We start from the raw sequence: 25,266 nt of genomic DNA, 5'->3' as shown, positions 1-25,266 counted from the left end.
AGCTTGCATAATTACTTACAACTCCTCCTTCAATTGAGGAAAAAAAACACACTTGTGATTAAAAAAAATTAGCAAGGTTTTATTTTTTCTGTAACTCCTGTTTTAAATTGAACTCACAGGCACAACTTTTTCTCAAGGTAGAACTGGGGGGAAGAAAATGAAACAAATGAAACTCGCATCTCCACTGACTATCTGGCCAAGTCTGTTATTCAGTTTCTCCATTATGTAACAATAACATGACTTTTCTCAGTTGAAAAAACAGTTATTAAAACAGACAAAAGGAAATGTTTTGAAAATATGCAATGTATACAATTCACATTTACAATAACTATTATAATGCTAATAATTTGGAAATCAATGCATATGATTGTCAAAAAAAGTTCTGAAGTATTTATCTTTGCTGGTTTGTTAATATGGTTGAACACAAAAGCCCCTATATGCTTTAAATATATACTAGCAGCAACAAAAGCAGCAGTGCTCTAAAAATAGATACAGCCCAATTCTCAGATAACGAAGCAAAACCGATTTCTCTGGGATATGCATTTCCATAATTGTACCAGGTTAGGTAGGATTTAGTTTTGTTATGACACCCTTGTTATTCAGAGAGACCTAGGACAGGTGAAATGCTTGCTGTGCATCACTTAGTTGTTAAGCAGTTACTGCAAATCAAACCACTAAACTAAAATAGAAAGTGTTTCATTTCAATGAAAATTAAACTATGCAACTCACCACGGTATATGTGAACGGAAGATTTGCTTTCAGAGGCTTCAATTATCCATAAAAGCAGCAACTTGAGGCAGTGTCCAGAAACATCACACAAGAAGCAAAGCTGTTTATCTGTTACTTGCCCCAACTAGTCAGGTCCCCAAGGGAGTGCATGGTCACAGAACTGGCTGCATGCGTGTGCGTATGCATGTGTAGGGATGGTGTGGAAAAAGCTGAAATTAATAGTATATTCTCCAGGGCTTGTTTTTCGCTCAGGTTTCTCTGCTCTCTGATGCAGAATCTACACATCTTAATGTATTCCACGCTGGATACAATACAATAAAATCTGCGTTGGCTCCCAGGATGAGTCTATTTAATTTGTACAGAAATTGTTGTTTTCGTTGTTTACAAATTATTGGTACAGATATAAATGACGTACTAAAATAACTGCATCTGCTTTTAATTCTTTCTTGTTTGTCTTTCTTCTCCAGTTTGTAGTTATGACTATGAGTTTTATTACAGAACAGAAGTGTGGATCTTTTACTAGATTTTCTTGGATACATGAGCACATTAATGAAATCATAACAGAGCAGCTGTTATTTTTACATTTAAACACTAAACTAAATAATTCCAATTTTGTTGGCCATTTCAAATGAATTTCAGTGCAATAGATTTGATTTTGATACAAACCATATGGTAACCAGCTATGATGTGTATTTTGAGAAATCCACATTTTCTCGTATTTAAAACTTACTTTTTGCAATTATCCAGAATTTTTTGAGGGTCATAAAATCAAATACCAACCTTAGCATTACCTTGGCCAGCTTAATTTATTTGAAACAAAAGTTAAAAAGCTGGTCGTCTTGGCAGCAATCATTTCTAATTAACTTACAAAATTGCCAAAGATGATGTCACAGGCCATTTTACATATACATTGCCAGCCTACAGTACTTTATAAAATGTTAAACTGATTGATACATTTAACAACTGTTCTTAATTATGTATTAAAAAGGTTTATTATGTAAAGTTTAAAGCATAGGTGAGAGTACACACTAAAATAATCCAAAGATCACCTCCCCAGCAAATGATTATCAATTTCTTCAAATAAACAGTCTGCGAACAGTAAAACTTTTTTTTTGCTTTTTTAATCTTTACTTTTGAAATAGATATTAATAATGACTTTTTGTGATTTAACATTTCTAAATTTAACTCTATTGGGTGTTTAATAGTTATGGATAAAATCTAGGTAAGAGACGCTTTGGTTTTAGAAGGTACATAAGTTACTGAGGTATGAACCATCTACATGCGTGCCTCATTTAACAAGTTTTAATGAGATATGTACTACAGAATTTTCCACAAAAGTCTTTATTTTAATAACTTGGTCATTACAGCCAGTTTAAGTTGAATTTCCTATGAGCTGTGATAATACAAAACATCTCTTTAATATCTTATGGTTTTAATATAACAAAAGTCTCCAAAATCATTTTAAAATGTCTGGTGCCACATCCTCTACAATCTTACACCAATTATTCTCCCTATTTGTAAATCATTAGGATTTTTCAGAACGGAACTGCTACTAGCAAGGTAGCATTTCTAATAGTCAATAAATCTAAAATATTAAGTGTGAATATCGGAAAAGTGGCCATTAAGAGAAGGCCAGCGTGGAAAGCAGCATAGGGTCTCATATGAAAAAAGGCAGGTAATTGAGGACAACTGTGACCCCTAACCTTTCACAAAGGAGGGCCAGTGGTCAACTCTCACAATAATAAAGTCCACATGGAACCAGAGCCTCCTAACCTATAATTACACCTATCCCAAACACTTCGTCTTAAATCAATATGGAAATACATCTTTGTTTGAAAGTATTCTGCTGTAGGCACTTTTATTTTGATGGCTGTACAAAACGTATTGTGTTTTCTATTTAGGAATATGCCTATTTATACTTGCTCAGCCTTCACAAGCAATCCAGATACAGGTTTAATAAACTAATGCTTCAATTGATAGAAGAGGAACATCAACTGTCCAGACTGAGGTTTATTCACAGTTTCAGTATCTTGTTCATTTAGCACAGACACAATTGGTTGCATTATATAAATCTAGTACAGGATGTAATGAAAAAAAAAATATATATATATGTATAGTCTTTATTTTTTAATACAAATAGATATCAAGCATTATATGAAAATATATAGTGCACATAACAGTAAGTAAAGTGAGTAAATAATGTAAGTAAGGAAACCTTAAGCTTCATATTCAAATAATTTCTAGCATGTATTGCTGAACATCTCCCAACATAGAAGAAAAGGACATTATTCAATACGCAAGATTTAACATTTATTAATTGCATTTTGAGAGATCTAGTTTTTTAAACAATTTCTCTGATACAAAAGACAATTTGTTTTCTTTAATGAACTTGTTCAATTGACTTGGAGTCACTTTAATAGCCTTTGCAAAAGTTGCAAAGTGAAAAAATAGATTTTTCTTTAATTAGTAACCAAATCAGGTATGCATATTTATTTATTCTTTCTAAAAGGTTAACCAAAAAATATGTCCTTGTTTGCTATACATTTATTATTACTGGTAATAGTAAATGTGATATTTCATTTTGTGGGGGGATGGGTAATTTAACATGAAACAGAATATGTTCTATCATTAGTCAAGAAAAAAAAAGCAATGCAAGATCAAATACAATGCAGAGCTGTCACCTACTTTATTAGACTTTTTTTTTCACCCTACTATTTTCAAAAGACCCAACTCGCTTTCATGACAAACTCAGTTTGCAATTTAATTTACGAATAGAATCCTGAGTAAGGAGCCGAGGCTAAGCAAATGGAATCAGCAAACAGTATGATTTTCACACAAACCTCTCCCATCGGGGTGTTGAAGATTAAAATACAACTGAAATAATCATCCGTCAAAAAACAAAATCAAATATTTCAGGATGCTTAGGGTGGGATCAAAGGCAGATATTTCAACCCCAACTACATCAGCACCTCTTGTTATATTGACCAGTGTCATCAGATCGTTAATTAAAAGGAAAAACACTTGCAGGTGGCAGAAAAGCAGGAACTGATAATTGGCCCCCTTCTTATTTGCAGAAATGGAGCGCGCTTCTTCAGCAAGAAATGCCACTAGGTAGACAGAAATGCCTACTTTGTAAGGCAATGATTAAGATGAAATGAAGAGACTCTTCTGTTCTTACAGCGATAACGGTTAATGAACACCACTAGCTTTAAAATTAGAAACTGCCCACCTGCAAAACAATGACCCTGATGTTTCACTGAAACATGAAATTATTGTTAAAAAATTACAACTGCCTTACTTAATGTATATATTTTTTTCTGAACATGTCTCTGGTTAAATAATAAAGCAAATACTGAAACATGTTGAGTATGGACTATGGCAGAAAGCTTTTATAAGAAATTGTCTGCAGTTCTCAGAACTTACCACATCACTGGGCAGGTTTTGAAGGTCATCAAATGGGGTTTCCAAAGTGTTTGTGTCAACATTTAGGATGACTACATCTTCCAGTGTCCTGCTTTTTACTTTCTGTAGAGAAACATCATTATATATATTGTTTCATTGAAAAAAAAGTACAGGAGATTACAAAACGATAAATGATGTGAATTTAAAAGCCAATTTCACTTCTGTTTGAATAACAATTACAACATTAGCAATTAGTATACACAATCCTGATATCAAATGAAAAACTATTACAGATGATACAAGTATCACATAATGTAATACACATAAGTGATTTAGAAAACTCTATGCTATGCAGAATTACAAAATATTACTTCAACACTTCAGAACAATTATCAGCAATAATGGATTAATAAACTCATCATGGCCAAACACCCAAGGCACATCTTCGACTAACGTAATAAGTGCTCATCCTGTTTGAGGCTTATTTAGCATTTTCAATGCCATTCTTTTATTCAGTACTTATTTTCTGACCAAAGTAGTATATAAAACAAAGTAAAGAAGTAATGAATTTTCTACACATTATAGGACCGTTCCTTTATAGTCTGTTGAACCTGTTCTATGAAAATGTTTTCTGCAATCTTGAAGCTGACATGCACTGTATAATCCTTATCAAAAACAAAAAAGAAAAAATGGTATCAACTGAGTTACAAGAAGTTTACAATAATGTGTACCAAAACTCAAGAAAAAAAAAAAAAAAAAGTACAGAATGAGCACAACAGTTTGTCAGTTTATTAATACTTATTTGGGTCACAGGATCATTTCCACTACCGTAATTGTACACTGTTGTATATAAAGGTTTTTCATTAGTTTATTATTGTTTATTGCATGGTTTTTGTGAAGAAAATGGGTATGCAGCAACATGCACAATATAGGTAGCATACAGTATATTTCACTAGTATACATGTTTTTTTTTTTTTTTTTTTATCAATTTTTAACTGAACAAACTTGTTTGCGCACTAAGTATAAGAAGACATGTTTGTACATTGTCCTAAAAGGTTAAAACTGTTTTTGTAAATATAAGTATTATATGTCTTACTGTTTACGTTGCGAGGTGTTCTGCAGACGTTAACAAGACCTGACGTATCACCATAATTCACGATTAATTTTCATACTGTAGGGGTGGGGGGGGGGGGGGGGTGGGGTGGGGGGGTGGTATATGTAAAATTCTAGTTTGTCATTGCATGAAAGTGACTGCTATACAGACACCCATGCTGAGTTCATCTCATTATATAAGCCCAGATATGCAACTGTCACTAATCCTGTTTGTGATAAACACAATGGGTTCCAGCATTGTCAAATACATCAGCATCTTATATTGGGTTACATGCCAATTCTAGACCACTGCAATTATGAAGCACCAAAACTGATTTTTTTTTTTTCTGCTAGGCAGGCTCCAATACATTTACTAGCCCAAACTGACCTATGAAATCTTTCACAGATTCTGCTTCATTATAATTCCGAATGCTATGAGAGTTTGCAAATTGTGAATAGACTGCATGTCCCAGATAGCTATACAACATTTAACCATTAAGATGCTAGAAAGTCATTTAGTGCTGTGATGGAGTGTCCCGCCCCTTTTGTATTATTATGATTTATTGTATTATTATTGTTGTAGCACGGACGAAAGCTGCCACCATTATGTGTTTTTAGAAGCTCGTGAAGATGCGTGACTGTCAGCTACTGAGTATTTAATTAGCTGATAGTCGAGCATCATTATTAAATGGCCGAGAGGTAGTAAGATAATAACCAGCTAGATAACCCCTGGGTCAAAATATAAAAGAGTGTCAGAGGCGAGATGTGAGTCAAAATAATCAGAAATAACAATTGCTAGTCATGCTGGTTTATTAAGCAGCACAATACCTAAGTGGGGGTAGCCTGTGCATCCAGCGCCCAGAAGGGGGGAGCCCGTGCATCCAGCGCCCAGAAGCGGGGAGCACGTGAATCCAGCGCCCAGAAGGGGGGAACCGGTGTGACCACAGACCAGGAAGAGGAGGCCCATAGGTCCAGAACCCAGGTATACAGCAGCGGAGAAAGGGTGCCTGCTGGTTCGGCCTCTACTGCCAGAAGGAAAGCAGCAGGATCTGCCTCTGCCTCCACCACCTCCAATGGCAGGAGCAGAGCAGCAGAAGATGCCTCTACCTCTACTGTCAGAATCAAAGCATGCTACCATCGCCTCCTGAGGGTCCGCTGTCGCCAGCTCTGCCTCGCCTGGGGTCGTCGGCTCTGCGTCGCCTGGGGATATCTGCAGGTCATCGCTGGGGAAGGCCCCTTGCATATTACCGGCTGGGATTGCCGTGTGCCACGACCTGAGTTGCCCATTGTGGGTCAATGGAAGCCTCCATCCCCATCCCTTTAAGGGGGGGGAGGAGGCCATTTGGCCATGTGTGCTGCAAACAAAAGGGGGCATATGTGGTGGAGTGTCCCGCCCCTTTTGTATTATAGTTGTAGTGCAGACGAAAGCCGTCACCGTTACGTGTTTTTAGAACCTTGTGAAGATGTGTGAAAGACCTGCAGATTGGTTGCATGGGGAGGATAGTGTCAGAGGCGAGTCTAAATAATCAGAAATAACAACTGTTAGACATGCTGGTTTATTAACCAGCACGATACTTGCTGGTGTTTTATTGTTTGCTGGTTTGTTTGTTTGGCCAACGTGCACTTTTATTTTGTTTAATGCCAGGCACCTGCATTCTATTCAATTTCGGTGTGTTTTTAAGAGACAACACTAAAGTTGGAAACCAAAAAGTAAGATCACTACAAATACAGGTATAATCAGTTTAGTAATACTAATCTCCGCAAACTGTACCTACCTCCAATAAACTTAGATGAACTCCAACCACATAGGGCATAGGTGCACTGTGAAAAACAAAATGAAACAATATTAAAAAATACAAATATTATAGTAAATAATACTACACAGAATACTTTGTCTTGCTAGTTTCAGGAGGCAGTATAGAAATCATTATAATTTAAACCAACATATCATAATCTACATTGATTTATTTATATAAAATAATAATATTTAGAAAAGTCTACCATACCTAGAGCTTCATCTTTTCAATATTGCTATATATTTATAACTTAAAGGGCTTTTTATTTTGTAATGTGCAACAGTAGACAATCCATTTATTAACTGAATTCAAATCAATGTTCTTAATATAAATACAGCATGCTTGGCAAAGAAAGAGACATTATGGTAATTTAACAAACAAAAACATTAATCATAACAAAACATGCCTGTAGAGAAAACAGAATTAGCTTTATTATATTTCCTGAAACCATTACATTATGTAGATCAGATTAGTATAAAATGGTACTTTTTGTTGTTGCTGTTTAAGCATACGAATGCAAGCTTTTGTGCCTCTTTCCACTAAATTAACTAAATCTTGTAATTTGTCATATTGCAACTGTTGCTGGAACTTTTCAATTAAGTTAAGCAGTTGATAAGTCATGGAGCTGCCCCAGCAACATCTGTTCTGTACGACTGCAGCAACCACATTGCTGCATTCAGCCATTTCTTTTCAAACAAAATTCGCCATGCAAGAGGCTTTTCCTCTCTGTGCTATAATTATTGTTGAGCATGAGCATAATGAGTTTATATAGGTCTAAATTAAATTTTGTGAAAGGCTTCTTGTTTTTTCCTAACATTAAAAGGAAGACCACCCACTTGGAGAAGTCTTTGGTCTATTTCCTACAGTAGCTGGGTAACAGTGTGCCTTGTATCGTACATAATATAATAATAGATGCATGTTATGTGGTTCAAACCTACTGTACAAAAATGAATACAGTTTACTCATACGTTGCTAAATTAGCCGACAGTGCAGAAACTTCATAACTGTTGACATAGGAATACAAGTACTGTATGTCAACCTAAAAGAAACTAGGGCTGGGACCAAATCAAAACTTTGACAACCTGCTAATCGCACTTCATAAAACTGTATTTAATAGCGTCTCTTTTTTTTTTTTTTTTTTTTTTTTTTTTTTTTAAGTATCTTATTTCTTCTACTTGTAAAAAGAAAACACTATTAAATACAGTTTTGTTAAGTGCGATTAACAGATTGCCAAAGTTTTGATTTGGTCCCAGCCTAGGTTTAAAAGTAAACAGCTGGAAATCCTATAATAGAAGTTGGGTACCATAAGTTTAATGTTTAGCTGATTCCAAAAAGTATATGATTAAATGGGAAATTGCAAAAGCTGCTGCTTATATGAATGATGTTACATCAATTACTTTGTTGTGTTTGTTTCTTTTATTATTCATTTAAAACATTAGTAGCACATTCCATGTAAAAAAATAAATAAAAAAAATGAAGCAGCACAGAAACAGCCCATGTTGATTTTGAGGATAGCTTACAAGTAAAATGCACAATGCTGCAGAGGGTATGAAAAATAAGTGTTTCACTAGTACAAAAGTCATCATACTGGGCTAAGACAGTGGTGTATTAAATACAAGAGAAAGTGTCCAAGACAAAGCAAAAAAGGGGTTAGTGACCTTACCAGCAGTAGTCCAAGAGATGTGGAGGAAGCACTGGGATGTAAATATGTTGCCAGAACAATGGATACAGCAAGGCAGTTGACCCATGAACACATGCAGTTAACTAAAAGGTTACAAATAAATCAATACATAAATACATTTATGATTTGTTTAAGAGCATGTTATTGTATCCTAAAAAAAAAAACACATTAACTCCAGTTTGATGAAAAGACTGTCTAAAATTATTTCAAGAAGAGCAGACAATTTTAATGAACGCTGGTAGCAAATAAAACAATGAAACTTTAAAAAATGTAAAAAAAAAAAAAAAAAAAAAAAAAAAAATGAATTTGCAGGTTGTTATGGTTAATTTGCTATCTTTTGCTTTTACATTAGCTTTGGGGGTGATAAAAACTAAAAGAATGTATTGAAACTCATGTGCTTGTGTTGATATTAATTTTAGTTTGGTTAACAAAAATAAGAAAAATAACTTAATTATTTTTTTAAGAGCAGTTAAAAAATGGCATCCAAAAATGTGAGACTGGTGCATTATTCATTGCATTCCAATATAATTGTTATGCTGCATATAGACACACAGATATATTGTGGTTTAACTTTCATGTACGCACATATCTGTAGGGTTATTAAAGTTTTTTCCAAACCCCTAAATTTAAACACATTAACACCCAAAACAGACACTGTAAAAACAGACATTTAAATCTAACACTATTTACAGTACAATTTATCAACAGATATGCAGAAATCTACATAGGTGTTTATCTGCTCAGTTAGTAAAACAACCACAGAAGGTGTGTGTATCAAAAAATGAGCCAGTTTCCTTCTGGAAAATAAAACATTTTACTGTGGTTTAAGCAGTAACAGAGATTATAATGACCTGTGCTGCAGTTTGCTCATCTTCTAGATTAAAATAACATGATTAAATATGGAAAAAGAACAGAGGTCTGTAGGCTCCTAAGGGATATCATTAGGGCAAATTGCCAAAGAATGAAACATGAGCTAGCCAAGAGAGACTGCAAGCTGCAGTAATACCAAGGGACCAGTATGTTCGACAGTTGGAGCTCCAGCAATGTGTGAACTGCAGCTCTAACTATCAGGAGACCCTGCTCACTGACACACACAATGTCACAATTGACCAGCAAACCGCCCATGCTTAACGTCTGTACCACAGCAAGAAGAAACACATCTTTCAACTACAGCTCTGTATTGTCTGTAAACCTGTAATCTCTGTTTCCGTTTAGGTTTACTATGCAGAATCACATACAACTCTGCTCTATAATTGCCTCCACTGTTGCAATTAAATAGTAATTAACATCTATTGTCTTGTTGTTGACATAAGCAAGCCACAGCTTCATTAAACAATGATCACATTTTATGGTTTATTTTCAGGTATTTATCACATTTTAAAGTCTGTTATTCCATATGATTAGATATTCCTAATTAGATCTGGCATGCATTAGTATTTTTCTTTGTATATGTTATAAATACCTGCAAGGAAACCATATGATGGGTATTTTATTTTTATATATATATATATATATATATATATATATATATATATATATATATATATATATATATATATATATATATATATATATATATATGTTTTTAGGGTTGTTAACATCCATATGCAAATTGCACTAATATTAATGAGAATATGTACAGTAGATATTGCAGCTTACTTCAATTTTGGATTCCAACGTGCAATTGCTAATAAATAAATCAGAGAACATACACTCATTCCATATGATGCCTTTACTTATTGAAAACACCACGACTATTCTATAAAAGCATCACTGTCAAAAGCAACAGCATAATACTACTACTACTACTACTACTACTACTACTACTACTACTAATAATAATAATAATAATAATAATAATAATAATAAATAAAAGTATATGTAATCTGAAATGTAATTCATCCACCTGATTGAAGAATCATAAAAGTTATCTACCAACAGGTAAATTTAATTTCTTAATTGTTCTTGATTTGTGTATAATTAAACCCCAATGCAATTCTTGCAAAAAAGCAGTCAGCCAAATGTAAACTGCCTTACACTGATGGTGCCAACAAGCTGCTGTCTCGTTCCCCAAGGAAAAAACCTTTCAGCAGCCGGTACCATGATGTAATGGCTCAGAAAACTTGGGCGTCCGACTCCAATTATTTCAACAAGGCCTCGAGGCAAAGCCCAATTGGTTTGATTTATTTAGAAGTTTAAAAGAGATTTGGGATCTCCTAAAGGGTATAAAAAGCAAGATAAAAGTTTCAAAGCAAATTATGTTTGATTTTTCACTCCTTTGCTGTGAAGAGATAAAAATTCACATAGTGGAGCATTTTGGAGCACCCCACAAATAAATACTGTCAAAACGACTGAAAAACTGTAGCGTAGCTCCTTACACTGGTATTAAAGACCAATACAAAAATAAATCAACTCCCTGTTGCTGAAAAACAAAGCAATGCATTTCGATGTGCGCTTTGCTTCTTTAGAGCTCAACAAGGCTGAACACCTTGAATGGAAGACATTAAATATGAACATACCTAAAAAATAATTAATGCCACAAGCAAGTGGCTGACAGGGTCTACTTGGAGGTCTATATGCAGTAGAATATAAGCATGGAATACAGGTATGATAAGACTTTTAGGCTAACATTTAATATGGTAATACAATTGTAGCATAAAATAATGAATCTTTCAGTGAGTTAATTAAACTGTTGGGGATTTATTCAACATAAAAATGAATGGTAAGGTATGACCAGATGTAAATACACATTCAGTAACGTGAAACAGCAGCAAACAAAAGGTTAAAAAATAAAGATGTTAAAATGGGCGTAAAAATGCCATATTGTAGATTGTGGTTGGAGTACTATAAGTACTCTCCAAAGCAACAACATCAGAAATTTCTAAGAGAGTGCTTGACAATCGAGAACTGACAACACTGATGTGGACAGATTCTTAATGAGTAACATTAAACCAAAACATAATTATAGTTAGAAATATCTTCACAAGAGTTACAAACACATATTACCACTTCCTACAAGCTGTTAAATTGTCCTAGAAGTTTTCATGTAACAGTAAAGTTTTACAAGGCCCCACCCCTATTTTTTTTTTTTTTATTATTATTGCAAGGACATACAGTTGACAAATGCCCAAATATCAACTTTTCTTTACATCAAGTCATTGCAAAAATGATGTACAAGGAGACCTGTTTTCATTAACATGAGAGATGTCCTTTTAGTAAATCTGTCACCATTGTCATTGCTGCTTCAAGTTATTAAAGTACTGAGAAAAAAGAAAAAAAAAAACATCTAATAAATAAGTATTAATTTAAAATTAAATATGGTTTCTAAATAAAGTGTACTGCTAGATTTCATCATTTGAAGAAAAAGAACACAGCTTTCTATTCTCTCAAAACAAAAGGCAAAAAGACACATCACCTTGATTTTAGCTAAATTAAACCAGAGGCAATTGCTTTTGACAAAGATGACAATGCAGCAGTTATCTGAACTCATGAAAGTGCAAGAGGCATCCTCAGAGCTGGTTTTTTTTTTTTTTTTTTTTTTTAACTCCAATTACTGCCGTTCTTTCCATTTCCCTTGACAATGGCCTGGTGTAAAGTTAAAAACTGCACAGGTGAACCAGTTACATGTCAGTGGCATTTGGAAGAAGAAACCAACAAAAACACACCCAAGCAAAGGAAGCAAAGGGGTGAGGTTTGAAACAAATTCCTTTTAAATCAATAGTGGTGTTTGGTAAGACACAGTAGACAATACACTTCAAAAGAGAATAACCAAAGCCAGAGCAACCTCTCTGGCTACCACTGCAGGACATGAAGGATCTGCTCTTGTTAGCATAACACTGACAGGATGATGAGAAGGCTCCTGTCAGACACAGGCCAGCCGGGGTCTCAGATACGAAATGTACGGCCCCAGTTGACTAGTTAGAGAAAGTCTGGTGTGGTACAATTATACAAAGCATATGACAAGCCTGCACGCTTGGTTGACTTGAAAGCCAATGACATGGCTTTAAAACAGTGGTACTTCTTACCTCTGGTCACAAAACAGCAATAAGTCAACTGATGCATTGTTGTAAAATCATGATTTATTCTTTTGCTTTGAATACATGCGAGTATGGAGTGATGTTCTGGTAGACTGGCACAGCAGGTTCACTGGGGGCCTAAACACACAGGGCCTGCCTGCAGCATGCATAATATATACACATCTCCTCTCCTCTCTAAGAAGCTCACTAGAACAAGTACAGCAGGTCTGGCTGGACAAAATCCAAACAGACTGAATACTGTTATACAAACTATTTTGGTTTCACTGAATTATATGAAGTACAATACAATTCCATTATTAAAAAAATAAAAAATAGAAAAATCTTAAATGTAAATGCCTTAACTAATTTTAAATGTGCAAAACAATGTCTGTTCTGCTGATAACTTAAGTCTTGAGACACCAAGTGGCTGTCCCTCCCTGCTATACAATTATAATCCCATTTTGTAATCAAGATATTATACGAAAATGTGCAAATACCAAAATATACTACCACATACATATGCAATACCATTTACAGAAAAAAAAGTCTAATGACCAGCTCACTATAAAGACCCTGCTATACTGTATGTCCCTTTCAAAATGGAAACAGTCTAAAGACCCTCTTTAAATCCACTGTATTCCCCATTGGTGGTTTTAATAGAGGGATTCCACTGTAAAGTAGAATATACTATTGTGTACAGTATATGCAACTCTACCAAATGTAAAATGTAGACATATAATTTAAGCATATATAGTAAAGCAACATTTTTGTTAATTGTGAAATACCATTTTAAATAAAACAAACTTTGCATTTCAATAAGCTGCCTCTTTCATAGGGTAGGTGTGTGGGGGGGTTATATTTGATCAATGGAGGTTGATCTGATATTCAATAATAAAGCAAATAACTGCATTATTCAATTAGTGCATTTCATTATTGAATAAATATTTGATAAAAGTAAGAATATGTATTTATCTACCTAACAAAAAAAGGTCAGTATTTTATTGCTTAATACCCCACAGGTCATGATGAATTAAATAAGGAAAATTTCTCTGAGATTGAGTCATTTGTAACCTCCTACAAAGAAAATCCTAGAGGAAACCTTGAATCCTGTCTTGTCTATCTCTAACACTGCCCTGAGATAGTGAACTGGAACAGCAGAGATAGAGCCGAGGTGACATCACTACCCCGGTCTCCATGAACTGTCAAACATTTGGACTGGAGTCAACCTCCCAGATAAGAGACAACTCCCTTTACAGTACAGGGTTCTTGACAGAAACTATGTAGGGAGAGAAAAGTACCTGATAATTAAAGCGCAGCAACAAAACATTCTGTATCAAAAATCAATGAAGCACTACAAGCATAGTACAGCTATGGCCAAAAGTTTTGCATCATTTAGAGTTTTAGGATTCAGGACATCAAAAAAAAAAAAAAAAAAAAAAAGCTGTATGAACATAAATTATATAAACTAAATTATAAATCACACACAAAAAAAAAAAAAGTCTACTGGAAGCCATAATAGTAATACAGTATTTCATGCTAGATTTAGAAATGTCAAATTTGTCAGTTTTTTGTTAAGTATAACGGAAAACCACAAAGCGATATGTAATTCAATATGTGAACATTATTCAGCAGGTTTCATTCAATTTTATGAAGCACAATTAGTTGATTCTATAGGGTGATGCAAAATTTTTGGCTGTACTGTTCACACATTGCCAGTATTGCTTTTGAAAACTAATGTTTAATTTACTTGTTGAAAGTTTTCAGGAAAACATTTTTTCAAACTACAAAGGTGAAAATAACATCAGAATTTTCAAACGTGCAAATGAAATTAACATCAAAAAATACTTTTAAAAGACAATTGTTTAGTCGAAATAACATTCAGCCTTTTTACCGTAATGTGTTAACTGTTTGGCAAAAACAACATCACGACCCAGGGAAAACATGTGTACGTGTGTTGTATTATACCAACACTGAGTACCAGTTCAATACTTGTTGTGGCTTTGATTTGTATCGTTGTGTATACGTGTATATATATATATATATATATATATATATATATATATATATATATATATATATATATATATATATATATATACACACACACAGTACCATGAAAAAGTATTTGCCCCCGGTCTAATTTTCTGCATTTTTTTGACATTGAATGTTATCAGATCTTCAACCAAAATCTAATATTAGATAAAAGGGACCCTGAGTGAACAAATAACACAACATTTTGATACATATTTCATTTATTTATTAAAGAAAGTTATGCAAAACCCAATGTCCCGATGTGAAAAAGTAATTTGCCCCTTTACGCCACCTTTAGCAGCAATAACTGCAACCAAACGCTTCCTGTAGTTATTGATCAGCCTCTCACAGCGCCGAAGAGGAATTTTGGCCCACTCCTTCATGCAGAACTGCCTCAACTCAGTGACATTTGTGGGTTTTCGAGCATAAACTGCTTGTTTCAGGTCCTGCACAACATCTTAATAGGGTTTAGGTCTGGACTTTGACTAGGCCATTCCAAAACTTTAAACTTCTTGAACCATTCTGATGTATACTTGCTTGTGTGTTTCGGATCACTGTCTTGCTGCATGACCCAGCTGTGCTTCAGCTTCAGCTCACGGACGGATGGCCTGACATTCTCCTGTAGAATTCTCTGATACAGAGTAGAATTCATGGTTCCTTCAATGATGGCAAGTCGTCCAGGTCCTGATGCAGCAAAGCATCCCCAAATCATGACACTATCACCACCATGCTTGACCGCTGGTATGAGGTTCTTACTGTGGAATGCAGTGTTTGATTATAGTCAGACATAACAGAGCCCATGTTGGCCAAAAAGTTCCACTTTTGATCTGTCCATTGTTACAGAACTCTTGAGGATCATCCAGGTGTTTTTTGGCAAACTTGAGATGAGCATTCATGTTCCTCTTAGTGAGCAGTGTTTTCCGCCTTGTTACTCTGCCATAAATCACATTTTTAACCAGGGTCTTTCTGATGGTGGAGTCATGAACACTGACCATAGCTGAGGCAAGAGGTCTGCAGATCCCTGGATGCTGTTCTAGGGTTCTTTGTGAATTCCTGGACGATTTTACTCCTTGATCTTGTAGAGATTTTGGCAGGACGGTCACTCCTGGGAAGATTCACTACTGTCCCAAACTTTCTCCATTTGGACAATATGGCTCTGACTGTGGTTTGGTGGAGCCCCAAAGCCTTAGAAATGGCTTTGTAACCCTTTCCAGACTGAAAGGCATCAACAACTTTTTTTTCCCGGAGGTCTTCAGGAATTTCTTTTGATCGTGGCATGATCTGCCTCTAGAACCTGTGTGCTGACAACTTCACTCTGATGGTAAGGGCCAAAGTTAGTCAGATTTATATTGGGCAGGACTGGCCCAAATCAGGCCTGACTGTTAACCAACGTATTCAAATAGCTGACCCTAATTATCCCTTTAATTGGGTTGAGTTAACTAGGGGGGCAATAACTTTTTCAAACCTGAAGATTGCATTTTTGATTACCTTGCACACCAAACAAATGAAAGAAGCACTAAACTTTTCTCAGACTCCTTCTACATACTACTACAACCCACAAAAAGATCTGACTAAATTCAATGTGAAAAATGTGCAAAAATGCAGAAAATCAGACAGGGGGCAAATAATTTTTCATGGCACTGTATCTGTATACATACAGATACAGTTTATATATAAACAAGCATGCAAAAAATGCAGTCCACCTTCCCGTCTACAATGAGTTAATAGTAATCTCTTTTTAACCATTGATTCGGTGTTCAATATTAAATATTGATTGTTTTCAACAATTAAAAAAATACAGTATATACAAATAGTAAATCAAAAATTAACTGTTTAAAATTAAACTATGACATTCTTTAACAAAATGTTTATTTATTTATTTATTAACACCATGTTCTAGCCACAGCATCCAAAATAAAGGCTTAAAAATACTATACTAAAAAAAAATATTTATTTCAATGTCTTTTGCCCCTTTAAAATAGCAAGGAAAAAAAAACAAAACAAACTTGAATATACCTTGACCAAGTGGAAATGTGAATGAACCCTTTCAAATCCAACCTGTGTGCTGTAAGATATTAACATCTTCCTGAGCGATTCAAAAATATATTATAACTGAATATTCTTGCCAAGGCACTGCAGTGCAACAAAAATGAACCTACCTATTATCAGCCAGAGGCTATTTTCCTACCCCTGACAACCCCCTCCCACCTTGACTTGTTCAAGTTGCTTTAGAGAATAATAAAGAACCTGCAATAGCATTGAAGGGATCTTTTCTTTGACCCACAAGTCATTCAAATGAAGTAGAGTCAAAAGAACTCTAAATGTGTCCGGAGAGCGCAATAACAACATTATCTGCGCAAGTCTTTTCAAATTTGAAGTACCTGAGAAATTAAAAAGGAGGGTTTTGAAGTACTTACAGTGCTTAGCTTGCTTGAGGTAATAATGATTCGTCGTTCGTGCATCATACTGGCGTAAAGCTGCAACATGTTGCTCACATCCACAGCAACGAAATATTCAGTCAGATTTCTCTGCAGAAGAATTTTTAGTTAACAAGTTAAAATGTTTACATTTCGACATACAGGGGCATATATCTTATTAAGTATCATGAGGCTGAACACAAAACCAACACACAAGTTGTAAAAAAAATTAAATAAATGCAAAAATACAAACATCAATATATAATGACAATAAGAAAAATGTTTTATTTTACAAAAGGTATTAAGCAACCTATTAAGAAATCTCATTAAAAAATATGCCTGTTAATTATGTTATTTCATATATATTAAAATGAACAACCATTCAAAATGTGGAAATGCTGTACATTAAACTCACACTTTCAGGTATTGTCGGAAGTCCATTGATATCAGGAGTTATGAAGTGTGAATGCTATAAGAATACATAAAAAACAACAAAAAGTCATATAATAAGGTAGTATGGTCAAATGCTTGGTGTAAAGGACTAAAGTAGTGGTTCTCAACCTTGTTGGATTCTGCCCCACTTCCTAGACACTTTGAGATGCCATGAGGTGTCGGAAGTAAGGTTTGCTTCAACTTAATTATAATCGTGCACAGTTAATTAAAATAAAAAAAATCCTGAACCTTCTCACACCCTACCAGGACATAGACCCCCAGTTTAAAAACCACCAGACAAAAGAAATGGCAAAATATTTCACTGTGTTACCGAGAGCAAGTCTTTAAACCTTTTTGTTCCTCAGTCACACCGTTTGGGAGAACAGATCCGGAGGAGCAGGTTTCTGGCCGAAAAAATAAACCCCAAATGTATAGGGCTATTTTTCACTTGGCTCAAGCACAATGTCTCGAGTAAAATTAGAACACATATGAAAATGCCCCCATAGACTCACAAGGTCAGTTGGAGATGTACAGATCAGCCTGTGATTTGTCAAATCTGGGAGGGATCCTAGCAAAATGGAATCTCTTCCAGGCTCTTTGGGTCTGTCACCAGGTTGGTTAGAGCTACAGCTATCAAGTCTCCCACCAAGGTGAAAGGGGGAAAGTCCAGAATAATGATCTTTCAAAAATTTAAATTAAAAAAAAAGTTCCAGTGCCATCAGAGACTTATTAATACGCCTACTGTTTTGTTTCAAACACATGCTCCCTTAAGAAAGTTATGTTAGCATAGTAAAAGCTAGCTCTTCAGAGCAAACAGAACAAGTGGGTCCCAAGATGTAGCCTTGAATAGCTCAGCAATCAGCTGTCAAAACTTCGAGAAAATAGGTCACCATGTGGTAGATTCTAAAGAACTCCTACATCAAGTAAAGACTGCTCCCACTACATCCCAGTCAGGACATGTTATTCAAAAAAAATAAAATCACTATCTAAGGCTGTTTTCAATATAATCTGAAAGTACAGTTCAACATCTGCTCTTTATAGTAACTTTTGTTATATAACCACATTAAACATTCTCATTCAAAACATCTTAAATATATGAATTATAGTTATTAAACAGAATGGGATATCTAACCATTTCAGGAACAGTGGGGATCCCATTAGCTTTGTTTATATGTTTAAGCTTTTGTCCTTAAAGTTTTAAAAGTAATTATTTAGCTGAATTGGATGGTAAATTACAAATATTTCATGCTTTCTGTTTTCCTATATCTAACTGGACTGAAATTGTTTAAAACAACAACAAAAAAGTTTGCTGTGGGCTCTTCTTGACTAGTAGGATCTAAATGTAGTAAATTTATAGATAAAAGGAAACCAACCACCAGAAGATATGCATAGATGGGCTAGAAATCAGAGCATGCAACTTTTAACACATACTGTACATACTGTTAGATTCTAAGAAAGGTGTATAAACATCCACCAAGGGAGTTTTAAGAGAACTGGTCAGCAAATGCGCTTGCATTTGACTTCAGAGCAAAACCCGAAATGTACTAGAAAGCTCAATATATCTTAATATGCAACTCAGAAGGGCACTGCAAGATGTAAGTTACATCACAAGGCACATTTGTGTTAGTGCAGATCTACAGTATGTGAAATGTAACAGAATATAACAATAAAATGTAGGTGTCAAAATATATATGAGAAAAATGTAGGTTAAAATGAGATGAGTTTGTTTTGTGAAGCTGGGAAATTAAACTAAATGAATTAAAGGACAGTACAGTAGCTTTGGGAGAGAGCGCTCAAGTTTTATCAAAACTTAACAAAAAGACAAAGTAGTACAGTACATTATTAATTTGCAAAGTTTAAGAAGCAAAACCCCAAAGAACATAATTTTTTAAAATTCATATATAAAAGCGAAGAAAGATTACTAGAATCAAAATATTCCCCTGTGATTAGTTCTTCTATTAGTTTTAGATTTTCTTCAGATATTCTTATTTGACTCACCGGCAGCTGGCTTTGCTGATCTTTCAGAGCTTGCCCAGTGGCAAAGACCAACTGTTCATTCTTTTACAGTATGAGGGGAAAAAAGTTAAATGTTCACAATAAATCGATACACTCCAAAAGTAAAAAAGAGAGACATGACAAACCTTTTACTCTTCCCATTTACCAAGCATTTAAAAGGGGATTTGTGTACTTTACCCATAAATATAGCACCCTCATGACCCTGTCTATCTGTGATGACCCTCAATTGACAAGTTAAGATTTTTTGTCTATTTTAAAATGCATTAAAGGTCTACGCCAGAAACTAGTTGGGAGTTTTATTGTAGTTTATAAGGCAAGTTGTTCAGTGGTTGCCTTCCTGACATACTGTATGAGCAAACTTGGTTTCCTTTTAAATTTGAAAGTCTTGATTAAGACACATCCAGCTGGCTCCCTTCAAGTGATTTATCACTCTGAACATGACTTTCCCTACCAGTTCTTTCAGTTATCCCACAGAAAACTATTTGCAGTCCCTGATAAAACCTGACTTGGTCTATCAATCAAGCTTACTAAAAGAGATTTGCATAGAAAATCTGGATTTAAAAAAAAAAAAGAAATGTTGGATGGAAAGATAGTGTAGTATTGCATTGTAGCAATCAATGAGACTAGGAGACCCACGTCATTGTACTGTAGGTAAATATGTACAGTTATTGTCTGATAGTTTTGTAGCAACTATAGAATTAGTTTAGTATGGGCACACAAAATAATCCCCCACATTATTTCCATAATGCAGCCAAAGAGTTACAGAGGTTGCCAGGTTTCCATGCTTTGTTGAAATGGCAAATTTGGTAAAACATTGTTGTTGTTGTTGTTATTGTTGGACGCCCTTAACAGCTATTAGGCCAAAACATTTGGTACATTTTGTAAGCTTTTTTAGCCAAACTGCACAATACATTATCTATCAGTTTGATTCACCGGTACTCTATTGAGGGTTGCAAGTATCATCAACTGTTAGAAAACTGATGAAAATATTCACGAACAGCTCACTCTGTCCAAAGGTCATTCTTACTGTAATGCTAAAGGTTCATATTCATCAATACGTACACACCAAATGACAAACAGACTGCTGTAAAAACATGTCGAGCCAGAATTACATGAGAACATGATCAGTCTTAAAAGTACGCATTAGGATAGCAATGTCCAGTTACTACTTATCTGATATTAAAGCTATTAAACCCACAACTGTTTCAAAACAAAATGTCAGCTTTCAGCTGCCCTGTTAATACCTACCATGCTAAGATTGACAGAAGTGTTTGGCTTTGGCACCGGGTAGCTGTACAATGACTTTAGCATATCACTCAAGTCATTTTCCTGTAGGAAGGACACAAAAATAACATGTAAATGTGTGGCTACTGTTTGTAAATATTTATTTCATGAAACATTCAACAAGAGGAAAAGCAAAAAGATCTGTGGCCTGCTGGAATGCATGCAGATTTCACAATGAACTGCATTATGAGGGTTACAATTGCAATCCAACAGCAGCATCAAATAATTACTTTCCTGCTATAGGAAAGATAATTTAGTAAATATGCTGCTTAGTACCTAGAGACAAAAGATGACTTATCAGAGCAAATAAATGATGATTTGTTATGTAAAAGTACATTTTTTATGTTAATGGTGGTGGAACTGTGATGACGATGATACAGGCACCTGCACTGAAACTTTAGTACACAGATTCAGGTAATAAAACAGTCTGAGGAAACACTTCATTAACCTCTAGTGGCCTTGTCTTGAATCATCTGTCATCATCTTTCTAAAACCAAGGTAACAAAAAATACCCAACACGCCCAAGTGGACCTGTCATGTACAGTATAAGGCCAATTTTACATGTTTTTACTTTAATGGACTGTTTATAGTATTACATTTAGGCTGCATAACTTCAAACTGCACCACAGCGCTCTTAGTAAAGTCAAACAAATGGTCTTGTAGGCAGTACAGTACTTGTTTTGTCAGTACCAAGTCTTCAAACTGAATGAATTTAAACAGACAACCTAGATAAGGAGAGATGTCAGAGTATCTTTATCCAGCCATTGAGAAGCTACTGATTGATAGACTTGAAGAAAGTCTGCCAACAGTCTGTATGTGGTGGCAAAATAATTTTTCCATCATCGCTGCATTATGTATGAATCCAGCACTGGCCAAACAACAATCGGGAATAGGGTTCAAACATCATTGTGTCATCCAGAGTTTCCTGTGGCCCGACACTCTGCACATACTTAGCCTGAGATTTGTTTGTACAAGAACCCTGACACCCCCAGCACCGTGTTCTCAGCAGCTTTTTAACATTACTACATGACAGCACACTGATAGCACAAGTAGGGCTTTCAGGATATTTTTTTCACAGAAGATAAATGCTGGCTCATCTAGTCAAAATTTCTGCAATGTAAGCTGCTAATGATCATGGACAAAACCATTTGTTTGTTTTCTTGTGTTCTTTTTTTATGTTCCAAGATGCTTCTTGAGCCATAACATTTTCTGTATATTTTCTAACAAAAGTAATTCTGACTAGAGCCTGGCTACCCGACCCGAGTCCAACGGAATAAACAATAAGTATCGGGTTCGGGTCGGGTATAGTTTGCATATTATGGTTCAGGGTCGGGTCAGGTCGGTGTTATCAGTGAGTGGATTATGGTGTCTTTAATTTTAAGTGAGAATTTGTTTCTTCCTCTGTGTGCAAGTGCTTCCTAAAACTCACTTCCTGCTTCACGATTTGTTGAAACCACTCTCCGTGCACCCTAGTTTCTTTGAGAACTTACATCTCTAATATCGTCTCACAAACCCGTTTATTCGTTTTGTGCAGCCTGTCAAATGCTGCGTAGCCAGGCTTAACTAAGTAACCACAGGATATAATTAATTTCCAGCACAACTAACATAATCATCTGTATATAAACTGTTTAAAAAACAAAAACAAAGCACTACCAACAAGAGAATGTGCAGCAGTGGAATGTTCTGTTGCTGGAAAGGGTACATCTAAATCCACTGTTTGGACAAATTACAACATTGTTGTATTCACTGATAATAAAAGTCCATGTGGCTTTGTACAATGCAAATCTTGCAAAATATTACTGAAATATGACAGCAAAAAGACGGAAAATTCACCTCTGCAGCGGCACACTGAAAAGGGATCTATTCGTCCTGTGGCTGTTTCAAAAGCCATAGTTATGCTGTAATATTTGTTGCTGGACGTTAAATTACCGGTTTGATATGATACAGGCTTGTCCAAAATGAGTATGCAAATTTGCAAGAGCATCTTCTGTGTGGCGATTTATGGTAACAGTTTTGAAGAAGCCTGTTGTTGTCTTCTTTTAAATCATGCAGTGTTGGATTATTAGGAAAGGAAGTAAACGAGATATGATTAACCGAGTGATTTTTTCAAATTTATGTTTGAACTGGAAACCAGGAATACTCTACACTGAAGGTACTTAGTTACAATAGCATATGTTAGGAATATATTTGTGGAGATGGTCGGGTCGGTTTGGGTGTGCTAATATCTCAAAAGTCTCAGACTCGGGTCTGGTTCGGATTTTGTTTGGTCGTGTCAGGTTCAGATCGGGTTTTAAATTTAGGCCCGAGCAGACCTCTAATTCTGAACACCTACAGTAGAGACAGCAGAGAAGACTGTCTAAACTTAATCGAGTGCCTAACTCTATCTTTAGTGATTACTGTACATGCAGTTTCACTTTTCCTTGAAAAAAGATAAGCATTAAAGTTAGTTTTCCTTTTTGTCCTTAAAAAGTAACTCACCTGTTGTTTCGTAAAATTGTCTGCCAGAGTATTTAACAGCTTATAGTAAATCTCAAACCAAGGGAGGTAACTGAAAAAAATTAAAACACATTGTTTAAAAACAGATGCAATTTATATTAAAATAATAATTAATAATAAATAAATACATTAATAATAACAATAACAATGCATTGCTTTAGTGTGGCACTCTCATAGTGAGTTTACCAGTACTGTACCAAATTATACTTTTATTTCGTCCTAGACTGGATCATAAGGGCAAAATTACTTGTGTTCATATTTAAAAGGAACAAATCATTGAAAGCCATTATGTTTTACAAATCTTCCTAATGCATATAATAAACAAAAATGATAATAAACAACAACTGAATATAAGCAGTTTCATCACCCTAATAAGCATGCAGTGGTGGAACCACATTATTCAAAATAATGACTTTCAACAGCCCAAAATTCTCACTGATAGCGCCACAAAACAATCTAAAAACAGCTTTTGTTAGATGTTTCCTGTTATACAACTAAAAGCAGATGCTGCCGCATACATTATGAGAAATTCATTGGAAAAGTCAATTTGGTCTTTTCGTTAAAAATAAAGTATAAAAGGATCACTTCAGGTGACTGTACAGTATTTGTCAGCTTGTGCAGGGTAACAGAATCCTGATTTGTATAAATATTAACAATCAGAAGCATTTTAAGCCAGTCATGTACCGATTGTTTCTGAAAATTAAGCATTAGTGTCCGATACAGCACTCATTACTTCGTCATAATCACTGTACTAGTTAAGTGTCTCAAGCAGATGTAGAAGAACATTAATGCTACTATGAACTGGAAACTTGTTTCACAGGCCCCGATAAGGACTAATCTTGGACTACCTAATGCTACATTGTATCTGTTTCTACAGACCAAGACCAATGATGGACACAGCAGGGTCTAGGAAACAGCCATTAAAAGTCTTTTGATGTCTTTTCTTTTTGTATGAGACCCTATTTGGCTGTTTTATACTAAGCTGTTGTTAAGAGAGGTTTATTAAATAGCCTACGTGTCATTTTTTTCTTCATCCTTGACACATTTTTACACTTACAACTTTTAAATATGTTTCAAAGCTGTTTTCAAAATGGCCGCTCGAGTGCACTGATAGCGTAAGGTTTATTGCACACATTGTCAAATGGGTAACAACAGCAATAATAACCCTTGATGTGGTAAGAACAGAAAAGCCAGGCTTTTTTTTTTTTTTTTTAATTGCTCTTCCTGCAGTGATTTAGGACATATCTCAAGCCCCAGTGCACAAGAGGGGCCATTTTGAAAACAGCATTGAAACATTATAAGTGTAATTGACTATTATACTTTAAAAACAGCATAATATAGCTAAATCCATCAATATAGGGCATTTTCTCATTAAGTTTAAAGACTGGGTAGATGCTAAACACAATTATATAAAAGTATAAAGAAGCAAAACTAAGCCGCATGATAATCATTTCCATTTTAAGCAGACCGCACACTCTGTACAAAGTTGCAATGGAATAGCGAATTCATAAAATGCAAAGTTGTGTTCTGCTAGTATGCAAGACACCATGCATGGGGTTCCCCCAACATAAACAAAATACTATAAACTTGAAAGTTGTTAGGGGAAATTTTAAATGCAAAGCCTAATAAATGATATACAATACATGTGGTACTGCTCAAGAGCACATTTAGATGCTTTGTACAATCTTCATTATGATATAGGTCAATGGGCACTTTGTAGACTGGAATTAACTCCCTGCAAGAAAACAGCATTGAATGAAATGTATTTAAAAGGCAAATGCACATCCTTTCATACATTTCATCACAATACATAAATTAAAAGTCAGAACCACCATTAACCTGAACAAAACAAGTAAAATTCTTAATTGGGGAAA

The 25,266-nt window shown here is 35.0% G+C and overlaps 1 protein-coding gene across 2 annotated transcripts in view; it reads right to left on the bottom strand.

Moving 5' to 3' along the window:
- The window catches only part of LOC121326985 (DENN domain-containing protein 1B-like), a 100,418-nt gene that overhangs the window by 33,306 nt on the left and 41,846 nt on the right, over positions 1 to 25,266 (bottom strand). The window contains exons 6-13 of one of the 2 annotated variants that reach the window (XM_041270693.1): positions 23,375 to 23,444; positions 20,861 to 20,941; positions 19,595 to 19,654; positions 17,580 to 17,633; positions 17,165 to 17,275; positions 8,683 to 8,783; positions 6,999 to 7,044; positions 4,153 to 4,254 (exon numbers count right to left, since the gene is read on the bottom strand). In XM_041270693.1, the coding sequence (XP_041126627.1) occupies positions 4,153 to 4,254; positions 6,999 to 7,044; positions 8,683 to 8,783; positions 17,165 to 17,275; positions 17,580 to 17,633; positions 19,595 to 19,654; positions 20,861 to 20,941; positions 23,375 to 23,444 (625 nt within the window). The remainder of the gene's footprint in view (positions 1 to 4,152; positions 4,255 to 6,998; positions 7,045 to 8,682; positions 8,784 to 17,164; positions 17,276 to 17,579; positions 17,634 to 19,594; positions 19,655 to 20,860; positions 20,942 to 23,374; positions 23,445 to 25,266) is intronic. The other variant, XM_041270694.1, reaches the window with a different exon arrangement.

The sequence above is a fragment of the Polyodon spathula genome, chromosome 14, assembly GCF_017654505.1.
Source record: "Polyodon spathula isolate WHYD16114869_AA chromosome 14, ASM1765450v1, whole genome shotgun sequence".
Lineage (NCBI taxonomy): Eukaryota > Metazoa > Chordata > Actinopteri > Acipenseriformes > Polyodontidae > Polyodon > Polyodon spathula.
The sequence above is the reverse complement of the archived record's forward strand: the minus strand, read 5'-3'. Positions and strand labels throughout refer to the sequence as shown.